We start from the raw sequence: 12,644 nt of genomic DNA, 5'->3' as shown, positions 1-12,644 counted from the left end.
ATTTTATTAAAATATTGTATATTAAAATTTTTTCACTCTTATATTTATTCATAAACAAATTACATAATAAAATTTTGTTTACTTAAACAAATCATTTTTGTATTTAACATTTTTTAATTTTAATATTTCATCTGGCCTGTGAAAAAAGTTTTCTTTCTAATCTGGCCCGGGGGCAGAAACTGTTGGCTGACACCTGTTCTAGATGCTCCCTTTAACTCCCTTCACGCCTACCGAAGATTCTCAGGTCATGCGGCCTGGAGCAAGGTTTCGGAATCCTCTGTATTCTATGGGCAGTGACTTCAACCCACCCATTTTTCTGCCGAAGCCTACCTTACAGCAATGAGTCATGAAATTCAAGAAAATAAATAAAGCTTTCAATATGCTATCCTACCAAATGCCAACTTTGTACTTTATGGGAAGAAAAAAAAAAACTTTAAAATTACAAACCAGAAGGTCAGCACATCAAAGAAATCTTTATGGCAGCAGCCTCTGCTCTTGAAATCCTCCTATGAAAGGGAGCCAGCAATTCGGGCTCAAACAGAAATCGATGAGAAGGAACAACTAATGGGTGAATGGGGCTTTCACGATGGCGGTCACTTCCGCGGGGTCTTCCACAGGACATGCTGGTGCGATGACTATGGGTAATCAATGGAGACAGAAGCTAAACCTGCCCTGGGTTTATCATAACGAGATCATGCAGTGGTGATAAGGCATTACTGGCTGGGGAAACGGAAGTACATCTCTTTGTAGCATAAACCATGCCATCAGCATTTATTGCCTGGCCCTCCTGAGCCGTGGCTTGGCAGATAACTCGGGGATAATTCAGCTTTGGAAGTCTGGGCTCTTTCCCACGTGAGCATTCATAGGGTCAGCTTCATAGAATGGCAGAGTCCCAGAAACAGACTGAGGAGGAGTAATCAGGCGACAAGAAAAAGAGGAGTCACAAGAGCATGAACCAGCTGCTCACGTCACTGTCCACGGACACCGACCCAGGACGGCCAAGCTGAGAGGACCCAGGAGAGATCAGCGGAGCTCTGGGCTCCAGAGGAACTCAAAAGCGTCCGGCACAAGTGGTGGAAGGGAGTGAGAATGTGTCACAGTGTCCTTTCCACACCCTGGTTGACTGAGTGGTTTAATGGCTCTGCCTGATTTCTCATTTCCTTTCTTTATACTTCCTCACTTGCTGGCTACAATGTCTATTTTAACACTATTCTAGATGGTCTGCCAACTAAATGTGATACTTTCCCAACCAATAGAGCACAGGCCACCTCCCCTTCTACAGTGGCTACTGCGTGTATCACTTTGTACTTAATGAACCACATGGGGTCGGACTGTGATCACACTCAGCCTGGACTACACAGCTAACTGTCTTCTTCCTTCCTTTATCCTTTATCCCCTTCCTCTCTCTCCAATCCCTATCCTTCAGTCTCTTCGTGCCCTGAAACCCGATGGTGGCTTTCTTCATGCCCTGAACCCCGATGTCATCCCTCCATGCACAATGACTGATATATTCCATTGTTTCCCCTGGGGCTGTTTGCATCTTAACCAGAATAACTTTAAAAGGCTACAGCTACAATTGTGGGTACTATAAAATCCTTCAGGGAGCATTACTAGGGCACTGGAACCCTCCAGCAGCCTGCAATCAACCCAGATAACTCTCCTTACCTATGCAGAAGGCCAGCCAAGGTTCCTGGATTGAGCCAGGAGCCTCATTAACTAGAACAAATGTTCCACACTCAGGTGTTAATAGGGCAAACTATGTATGTGGAGGGTATAGAGAAGCTCTCCAAACTATCTGTTTGACTTTTCTGTAAATCTAAAACATATCTTTAAAAAAATATATTAATAATAATAATAAAAAATGAAGTGGAGGCAAAGAAATGAAAAAGAGTGCTCAGTGCCCTTGCTTTTTCTGTGGTTATTGGAAAAGCCACATGCAGACAAAGAACTGAAATGATGGTGGCCATTCTGGATTAGACTTTCTTGTAAGAGATCCAATAATAACATAATTATTACAGCAGATTATTACAGAGTATCGTCAGGAGAAATAAACAATCCCTATCCAGTGGGAAGTTGTGCGCTAGGATATATAAGCATTACTTAGTCCCCTAAATATTCTCGGTGTTTCTTTTTATTTCCCAGCTCCCCCTGAAAATAAGTTGTGGCTAAATGACTAGTTCCAGCCAATGGAGTGACAAAGCAGGAAGGAAGTTAGACACAGGTGAACCTTCCACTTGTCCCTTGTAAGCTGACCCTGGAGGCTTTGTGCCCCATGTCACTACAAATTGAGGATCCTTATAAGACTTCACCAGAATGAGAAAGAAACCTTTCCAGTGTTAAGGCCTTGAGATTTGGGGTTCACCTGTTAAAATGGCTATGGTTACCGACCCTAAAATACCAAGTGATTGCATTCCACAAATAAAGGTTTCTCCCCTTCTGACAGAACGTTGTTAATCATAACATTTCTTCGTATTTCCAAATACTACTCACCACAGGCGATGGTCCAATAGACCAAAGAGTCTGGAGTCTGGTACAGGATCCGGTAGGGAGCAACTCGGGCACTGGAGTCCAACACGACATCAAGGGTACCCACCAGGAGGCCTAAGGGCAGGAAAGAGGGAAAAACGTGTAAGGGTCTCCTCAGTGCATTCCCATTCCAGGGACAGTGTGGGAACGCTAATTTGACTTTTACTTAGATTGCACGTTTACTAAGGATGCCTTTGGGACGGAACCGAAGATACTTGAGGTTGGGAGGGGAAGGAAGAAGCCCCTCCCCAACCTCTTGGGAGGGTAAGGATGAAGACTCTCTTGCTTGGCCACAGTGGAAAATAAACAGCCCCCTGGAAAGCACCAAGCTCAGTGCCTGCCCCCTTAGCAGGCTTTCCATGAAGTTCTGCTGAATCTGAACCACACGTTTTTCTGAAATTGTCACCACCAGTATCTTTTTATGTTTCTTCTTGAGGGGTGGTTCTGGCCATCCTGCATGCCACCTTGACAGGCACAATACTATTGGAATTCACCTCCTTCTGGCTGGCAGTCTGGGGTCACGGAAAAAGCTATATGGATGAGTCAACTAGAGTTCAGAAGAGCTTGGTTCCGGCTCTGACTCCATTACAACCAATTCTGTGGGATGGATGCTCAGGCCATTTAACTTCTCATCGCTTTGACTTCCTCAGCTGTAAAGTGACCATAATAGCACCTGCCTTCCTGAACCAGGGTTATTAATCAAGAAGCCTAAGGGAGGTTAACATGGGGAAGTCCTACAGTTGTCCTTGGTCTGCGTCCAAGGACACGAATCCATTTAGGTTTACTTGAAACCAGAGTGACCATTAGCTGACCTGAATGCACCAGGAAAAACAAACTTTGGCAGAAGTGGAAGCTAATTTGTTGCTTTTCTCTGGCCTATATGAAGTATATTAAAAATTAATCATTAGAGCCTGCAGAGGTTTTGAGGAGATGGATTTCCACGTAACACCACACATGTGTGCATTTCTCTTTTCTCTACTGTGACTTGGGTTTGCTGCAAAGATCTCTAATTACTTTCCAGTTATCTGCAGATATTAATAGGAAAAGCAGAAGAGTGCCAGCTAAACTGGACCTCTTTCTGCATTAATTAGAAAATACAAATGCATCACCCGTGGTAACTGACTATTTATAACACTTCCCTCTTCAGTGGAAAGGGGAAATGAAGTGCCCCAATACTGGAAGTGTCACATATGCTGGTTCTAAGATGCACAAACTTCAGTCTGGGGTCAGGGAGTGGCTGTTCAGGAATAGCTTACATGAATCAATGAGCCTCTAACAGAGTGTCCTGGGACATAAAGATCGTCCAAGGGCAAGTGCAGCTCTCTGGGCAGAGCAACGGACTCGACTTCTGTACTCTGGAACATCAAGGAGGGGAGACCTCTGAAAACTTCTGATCAACCCACACATCCTGATGGCCACAAATGGCCCCGATTAAATCCATCTTCAGGGGCTGCTGGCCAAGATGGTGGTATAGATAAATGTGGTACCTGCATCCTCCCACAACCACAACTAAACTGCAGAACAACCCTCTTTGAGAACCGCCCGGATTCTGGAATATAGCTGAGCAGAGTGCTAGAACTAAGGCTACAAAGAAGGCACACAGAGACTGGCAGGAGGGGTGGAGGAGCAGAACAGGCTGGCCTCCCACCATGGGTGATGGATAAAAATCAGGGTGGATTGCCTCAGCTGCAGGGGTTCCCCCTGAGGAATGAGGGGTCCCAGCCCTACAACAGGCTTCCCAGCTAGGGTTCCAGTGCCAGTAAGAGAAGTCCTCATTATTTCTGGCTATAAAACCCAGTAGGGATTGTGACTGGGTGAGACACAGAGCTGCTAGAGCTCCAGGTGTTGCTCTTAAAGGGCCATGCAGGGACTTACTTGGACCCCCCTGCTCTGAACTCCAGAGCTGGGGCAGCAGGGACACATGGGAGGAACCGAGTTATCTGGCATTAGAACGAGGGCTGGAGGGGCAGCTTTCTCCCAGACAGAAGTGTTGGCAGAGGCCATTGTCCCTTTGCTGGCAAGCAGGTGCCATATCTGAGTCTCCATCAACCTGGCTATCACCTGGCTAACCGCCCTGGTAATTGCCTGAGGCCCTGCCCCAACTACCTTGCACATCAGCTAAAATTAAAAAATTATTTTAAAAAATCCATTTCGAATATCCATTATTCCAATGAACAAAACCTCTCACATCACCCAGACATAAAGAATACTGAGCTGCTCAAAGCAGACCCCCCCTGTAGTGCAGGCTTCTGCACAGATGCCAGCTCACCCACGCTGAGAGTGCATTCACAACGGGCACCCACTTCCTCTAAGACATGGACGGAAACTAAGGGGGCGCGCTGCAGTATCTTCAAGGAAGTCACAGACAACAGAACATCGCACTCACATTAGGTACACATACAAATTAGAACATTTTGGTGACAATTCTCTGAAAACTGGATATCCAAATGAAAGTAATTCTGTGAACCGAGGGAGTAGTTGGCCAAATTGATAAACATACTCTTTCACTGTCACCCAAGAGTGCCCTCTTGCTTTGTGACCCTGACCAATCTTCCCCCTCCGTTTGGAATGTTGTGTGTCCAGCTCTCAGGCCCCATGGTTTCAGAAGACAAACTCTTGATTATCTAAAGCCCTGATCTCCCTCCAAGCCCTGCTCCTATCATGCCCACTGCATTTCTCCAGACCGGGAGCTCCTTCACCACAGAGTCTCACTCATTCTTTCCGACTCCCAGGCCGTGCACTTTGCTGGGAGCACCGTAAGCTCTGAACCCATGTTGGAGGGATGAAGAAGTTAGCACTTTTGTTTTCAATTACAGTTGACACGCGATATTTATTTTATTAGTCCAGGTGTACGGCATAGTGACTCGACATATAATTTAAGAAGTTCTGCCTGACCTGTGGTGACACAGTGGATAAAGTGTCGACCTGGAATGCTGAGGTCACCAGTTCAAAACCCTGTGCTTGCCCACCAGTCAAGGCACATACAGGAAGCAACTACTACAAACTGATGCTTCCCATTCCTCCCTCACCTTCTCTCTCTCTCCTCTTTCTAAAATCAATAAACAAAATTTTAAAGAAAAAAACCCCCAATAAGTCAAGTACCCACCTGGCACTATACCTAGTTATTATAATATTATTGACTATATTCCCTATGCTGTACTTTACATCTTCGGGACTATTCTGTAACTACCAATTCATAGAAGTTAGGTATTTTTTGAGAATCCAAATAAATTCAGGCTGCACTGCCCAACCTCTATGAATACAAGGAGTCAAGACTTTGGGAAGGAGAAAATGCCCTCCTCTGTCCTCTGTGCACACGGATGGGGAATGGGGTTGAGAGAATCCAAAAACAGCAGCCATCAGGATGTTCTTAGAAGTCTTATTACTCACACCTCTGGAGTGGGCTGTCAAAATACTGAACCTTTCATCATTTCCCACACAGAGCATTGCTTTAGCAGCTGTTTGACTATTTCGGGTGTTGAACAATCTTTGATGGTCAGAGATAATAATCACATTACATCCCTCAAAAGAACTCTCCTCTGCATCTACCTATTACATGAGTGCGGGGGCATTGAGCAACCCAGAAGTGCTGTTTTCAAGAAGATGCAGAAAACGTTCTGCAAAACTGGTACAATGAGGCTTCCCACGTGGCCATGGGCACCAGGGTGTGTGACGCACAGTCACACATAGTCACGTCTCCATTCTTGGGCAACAGCGCTCTGGCAGGAACAGGGGTGTGTGACAGGAGCGGGTTATACACATAGGAATGTGCTCATGACAAAGACCAACCCATCTACTGATAACCCTGTAAGAATTTGGGTTAAAGTGGACAGAATCCTCAAGATCTCTTGACCTCCCTCTGTTCCCTCAGCCTTGCAGCCAGTGGGGGATGAGGCCAGATCTATAAAAATGAAGTTAGGGTAGTCCGGGAAGTGGCCTTGGCCTTGGCCCCAGTCCTAACATGGAAAGAACAACGGTACCGGCTCGGAGACTGCCCTGTGTGTGCTAAGCACTATTGTTTAACGAAGTAAACAAAACCACTGAAAAGTACTAGCAATTACAAAATACATGTACCACCCTCTGACTTGATCATAACACACAGCAAACGGCCCCTTGTGCCTCCTCCATCATCCTATTTCCCTCTCCAATCACCACTGCCAAGTTGTTCTGTATTCTTCCTATCCGGGTCCTTGTCCATTCATTGCCTTGTGTGGAGGCACATGATATATTTTTATTTTTTATTTATTATTTATTCATTTTTTTAGAGAAGAGAGAGAGAGAGAGAAAGAAAGGGGGGAAGGAGCAGGAAGCATCAACTCCCATATGTGCCTTGACCGGGCAAGCCCAGGGTTTTGAACCGGTGACCGCAGCATTCCAAGTTGACGCTTGATCCACTGCGCCACCACAGGTCAGGCCATGAGGCACACGATATAGATTTAACACTGATGTGTATTTAAAAACTTACATTGTTGATAAAGAGTGAATATTGTTCGGCAATATTTTTCTGACCCAGGAACAAGTTTTCAAAATTCACCCATGCTGTACTTGTAAATCTGATTTATTCATTTAAATATTGTGTTATGTTTCAGTTTATAACTTATCCATTTTTTTCTAATAAAGGACCTTTGGGTTGATCTCCAATTATTTTCTTTACACCTGATCCTTAAGCAAGTGAACACATTTTTTTTTAAATGGAATAATTGGTCATGGGTGAGTGCATTTAAACTTCACTATATGACAAAATCGCTCCCCAAAGTGTTTGTGCCAATTTACATTATTGAGCAAGTGAGAGTATCTGTTACCCCATTTCTCCAACACTTAGTAGTATCATTTTTTTTTCATTTATGGCCTATCAAGGGTAAGAAATGTTTTCTATTTGTTGCTTAAATTTGCATTTCTCTGATTACTCATGAGTTTGAATATTTATTTCCTGTTTACTGGCCATTCCAATTTCCTGTTCTAGGAGTTGTTTTTCCTATTGTACTTGATTGGAAATGTCCTTCCTTTTTTCTCTTTCTGGCAAATGTCTATCTCCCTCAATATCCAGGTCAAGGTCACCCAGCATGTTTGTTCTGCTTCATTCCAACACTCTCCCCATCCTCTCAATTTCCAGATCTCCTGTCAATGAACTGCTCCCCTTCCTGTGATCTGCCAGCCACCTTGCACTTTTTATTACTAAGTAAGGAGATTATCACATGGTTTCCTACTGAGAAAAAAAAATACAGTCTCTGCCCACCAATCTATGAGCTCCTTGAGGGCAGACATGGCCTTATTTATCTTGGAATTCCCAGAGTCTACACTAATGTCTAGCACACGACACTAAAAATTTACAAAGTGGGCCCCAAGGTTTTCAATTTGATGGACAATGGGAGAAACTGAAATTATTTACAGAACTTATCATCTTGGTACCTTGTACACAATACATTTTGTTCTAGCAAATCGGCCTTAAATAATTAAAAGTATCTAAGAATATTATGATGAAAACCAAGACAGGAGAAGAAGGTGGGAAAAACCCACCTCAGAGACTCAGAGATAATCCAGGCCAAATTCATGTCTGAAACTTTGCATCGTGGGGAATACACTTCTTTAGTTTCAGAAGTAATTTCTCACTTTTTAATAAATATTCAGATTTATATTAAGTTGGATCAAAAGCAGAGATATTTAGGGAAAACTCAAGTCTTTCTAGTCTCTTACTTTTGGAAACAGTCCAGCAATTCACAGTAGTCAAAAAACAAGAAAACCTAAAGATTTAATTAACCAATTTCAATTGTGTCCAACACGCAGATTGGTAAACACTGGTTCACATATCATACCAGTCAGAGGACCAGGTGTGAGATTTGGGGAACTGTCTTGCAGCACAGCCATGAAGAAGAGGGAATGCTGGCATTGCCTGGTAAGGGTCAGCTCCAACCGTATAAACACACTTGAGTTCAATGTCACCATGAACACTGTGAAAGCACACTTGGGCAGCTGTAGAAGAGCCACACAGCGTGCATGAAACACAGAAGATAGCTGCTCTACATAAGCAGGTGGGGGCGTGGGAGGTTTGTTGGGAGAGGTGGCCAGGATCGGACAGGGGGCACTGTGTTTTTCTCAGTTTCATAATCGCAGAGTGTAACAGGCATTCTCCAGTTTGAGTAATACTGGCTACGAGAGGGGGACCAGTCCCAACAGTGGGATTCTACCTTCAGTGCAGAATAGACTGGGAGTGTTCCTATTACCATAAGAGTTGCATGGTCTCCAACCCCTCCAACATATTTCTGTAAAAATGGCCTTGCAATCACTGCTGTTTGAACAGACCATTCATAACACTTTCCTGTCAACGTCAACACTGCCTCTCGTGACACCATTCCAGGGAGAAGTACACCGTGGCCAACTTAAAATAAATAGGACAAGATTCTTTCTCTCTCTCTCTCTCCCTCCCTCCCTCCCTCCCTCCCTCCCTCCTTCTCACACACACACACTTACACACAGGGACTCATCTCTCTTTGTGGAAAGGTGATTAGTGAGAAGTCTAGTAACAAAGCAAATACATTGCTGACTCCATCAATTAGGAGAGTACCTCTCAAACTATTTGTACTTAGAGTCAGTCTCTGTTTTTTGGTTTCCCATCTGTGGAAGACAGATACTTTTGTAAAATAAGGTGCATATAAAACACACACACACACACTCACACACACAAATACATATAGGATGTGAAAAAAGAAAATGCAAGTCTCCCATAGTTTTATCACTTAATTAAGTGGGCAAATTTTTCCCTGTTCTGACGGCTTCACCTTAGTTCTGTTCTTCAGCTCGAGGCAGTGACGGCAGGTGGGCACTAAGCTAGCGGAGCGGAGGCCCAGGGGGTCATTTCCAGTGTTTATTAGGGTCCTGTGTACAGTGTGAAAGAGAACATTCAATGCTGACAACTTCTCATTTGAGAAATGAAAGAAATTATTTTCCCCTAATACAAATTAAAATGAAACTCAACAAAATCAGTTCTCAGTTGAAGGCAAGAGGATGTGGACAGGGGAGGCAAGGGTTGTGGTCTAGCCCATGGGTCAACGGTTTAAAGTGTGGAGAATGTGAACAAGTGCTGTGGGTGGTCCCTGAAAGACCCCCAGCTAATTTCTTAACAAGAGGGGGGCAGGCTCAATGATTTCTCATGGGGTAGGCAGAAGAATGACAGTTCAGGGAGGCGCCTACTGCAGCTTTGCAGATTATTTCTTGATCATGGGTCTTTGACATTCTTGCTTCTTCTATAAGACCCAGAAAGTTAGGGCTCAAAAAATACAGCATAGGCACAGTTATTACCAAGCAAATAGAAAACTGAAATCTGAAGAGCATTTTGTCTGCTGAGCAGGCCATGCAGCCAATTAGCATGTGCTGCTGGAATCTCCTGCCCCACAGAAGGCCGGCCGGCCCCCCAGAGGCAGGCCCGGGAGCTGCTCCATTCCACCCTTTCCACCCTGGGCCAGGCTCTTGAGGGAGCACACATATCTCCCCCTGTGAGAAAGGAGGGCAGCTGGAATTGATTTTTCCTCCTCCTTGGGGCGGTGTTGGAGAAGGAATCATTAAAACATTTTCTTTCTCCCTTATGGCATAGTCCAGTTAGGACCACCTACATTATCTGCAAGGCCGCATACAAAATGAAAATGCAGGTCCTCCTGCCCATTCTTAAGACTTTCCAGGAGGCTCTACAGAACATTAAGCCAAGTCTGGGCCCCTCCAGAAAGTGCAGGTCCCCATGCAACAGGGCGGGCAACATACCCAGCAGGCCGACCCTGATCCCAGCAGTGCCATGGTGACTTCTTCCCCTCAGACAAGCGTGTTGTTTTCAGACCTTTGTCAGGGATTCAAGTCTGCTTTGAAACAGGCCAATGAGGACAATGGACTGAATTTACTCAAAAGACACTCCGGGCACCTGTGTGCTCCGCGTCCTCAGACGGGCCCTCCCCACGACAAGGAGGGTAGATGCAGTTCCGTGATGGTCACTGCTGCTGCCATTTGTACAACAGGAAGGTGCACGGTTCCCATCTGTTCTGGACAGGCCAAGGTCAGCCTGGACGGCAAGGATGGAGGAGCCCTTCCGGTGCTGGCGAAGTTGTGACGCCCACCACATGCCCATGGGGAACCGGAGGCCCTCGACCTCTAGTTTCAGGTGGAATCTGTGGGAGCCACTTCCAGCCCACAGCTGACCGCCAGACCTGCTAACTCACAGAACCTTCTCCATGATGAATACTATTATGAGATAGAAACAATTTTGACCTTAAAATTAATTACATTTAGGAAAAACCTAAAATGTCTAAGTAGATTATAGTACATCTCTATAATAATACTTGGTCATTTAAAAGCATGTCCTCAATTATTTAATGACATGGCAAAATGCATCTGGTATATTATGTTCAAAAAAAGTACAAAACTCTAATTTTTGTTCTGTATGATCTCAATCTGTCACAATATATAATAAATATATATTAAAATTATATTGGTGTATTATTTTTAAGGATTACAAAAATGAACATATTGGTATATCCACAATGATTGGTTTATCCAAAAATCCAAAATGGTAATTTTGCTTTCTTCTTTGTTCTTTCGTGATCTTGGGGGGAAAAAATGGACATTCAATACTTCTATGATGTAAGCAAAATGATTTTTTTTGTTTTGTTTTGTTTTGTTTTCTCAATTATTTCCAACCTCCCCTCCCACTTTGGGCCTTCTTTATTCACAGCTCACCGCACTGCGTAAATGGACAGCTACTGCGCTTGCAACAGAACTGCTGCTTCCTGTCAGAGAGCTGGAGGTCAACAGGCTTTTGCTAGGACACAATGTGTCAGCCAAGAGTCCATACCTAAATGACGTTATCCTCAAAAACACACTGCAAAACAACAAGCAAACAAACAAACAAACAAAACCACTGCAATGGAGAGAGACCTGATCTTAGCCTTTGGGACACTTTTTAACCCTTTGAGTAGTGAGTTTTTTTCATGCTCGCAGACCCCCAGCAGTGAGTTTTTTTGTTGGTTTTATTTTTTCAAAAAATGAAATTAGTTTCAGTTAGTTTTATTAACTTAAAATCATGTTTGTTTGATAACCAGTTCGTGGAAACACAAAGAACATACACTTGCTTTTTTTTAATGCTACCTTACACACGTATGGTTGTACGCTGGATGGGCAGGAGGCACAAGGATGGACATGAACGTTCGTACTACTCAGAGGGTTAAAGTTCATTTTTCCCCTCTAGCACGTGAAGTGCACCACACCAATGCTACCAATGGATACATATTCACAGACATAGCCCTATACTGTTCGCCCCAGCTACAGGAACAGTGTACTTAATAACTAGCTTATCTTGAGTCAGCAGGTTTCTAGCCCCCAGATGAACACTACAAATGCTATTTTGAATGAAATTAGTTTCACTACTTCCATCACTGGCTTTTGCTACTTTCATCACTGAGTATTCATTACTTTCACCCCTGGTGGTGCTTTTGGCTGTATTTAAGCAAAGAAAAAAGAAAAAAAGAAAAGAGGCTGTCTTACATCTATATAGTAAAAGTCTGGAAGGATATACCTTAAATTGTTAGTAATGGTTAGCTCTGTGGAATGACATTGATATGGGAGAGATCCCATAGGGAAGAAATCAGGGACTTTTTTGACTATGAGAACTGTACTGAAAAAGTAATTGTTACATTATTGGAACTATATTTTATAAAACTGTGCTCTTATTATGTACAATGTGCATGCACTATAAAGTAACAATAAAAAACAAAGGAATAATGATATATTATAATGAAGATCTTGCTATCAGATGTTATAAAAGATGAAACTATGCAATGAATCAGCTCTCACTGTTCTGTTATGGGCTCTGGCTACCCTAAGAATGGGTTGACCTTAGTTAGCATGCTGTGGTTGGGACAGGGGGCAGGAGGAATGCTACACTCTGCAAAACAAGGCTGCCTTTACCCAGGGTCTATGGTCAGGGCAAACATTTAGGGCTCCAATGTGGCCCAGTGTGAAGAAAGAGGCAGGTCCGTCACCCCTTCTCAAGGGAATCTGGGCTGGGACGTGCTCAGAGAAAAGCCGAGAAGCTACAGAAGTAGGAGCCGAAAGGATTCCAGGGAAAGGGATGTAGCGAG

The 12,644-nt window shown here is 43.9% G+C and overlaps 1 protein-coding gene across 1 annotated transcript in view; it reads right to left on the bottom strand.

Moving 5' to 3' along the window:
* TBC1D9 (TBC1 domain family member 9) overlaps positions 1-12,644 on the bottom strand; it is a 102,181-nt gene that overhangs the window by 62,640 nt on the left and 26,897 nt on the right. The window contains exon 2 of the mRNA XM_066233031.1: positions 2,491-2,601. Within this exon, the coding sequence (XP_066089128.1) occupies positions 2,491-2,601 (111 nt within the window). The remainder of the gene's footprint in view (positions 1-2,490; positions 2,602-12,644) is intronic.

This window comes from Saccopteryx bilineata, chromosome 1 (genome assembly GCF_036850765.1).
Source record: "Saccopteryx bilineata isolate mSacBil1 chromosome 1, mSacBil1_pri_phased_curated, whole genome shotgun sequence".
Classification (NCBI taxonomy): Eukaryota; Metazoa; Chordata; class Mammalia; order Chiroptera; family Emballonuridae; genus Saccopteryx; species Saccopteryx bilineata.
The sequence above is the reverse complement of the archived record's forward strand: the minus strand, read 5'-3'. Positions and strand labels throughout refer to the sequence as shown.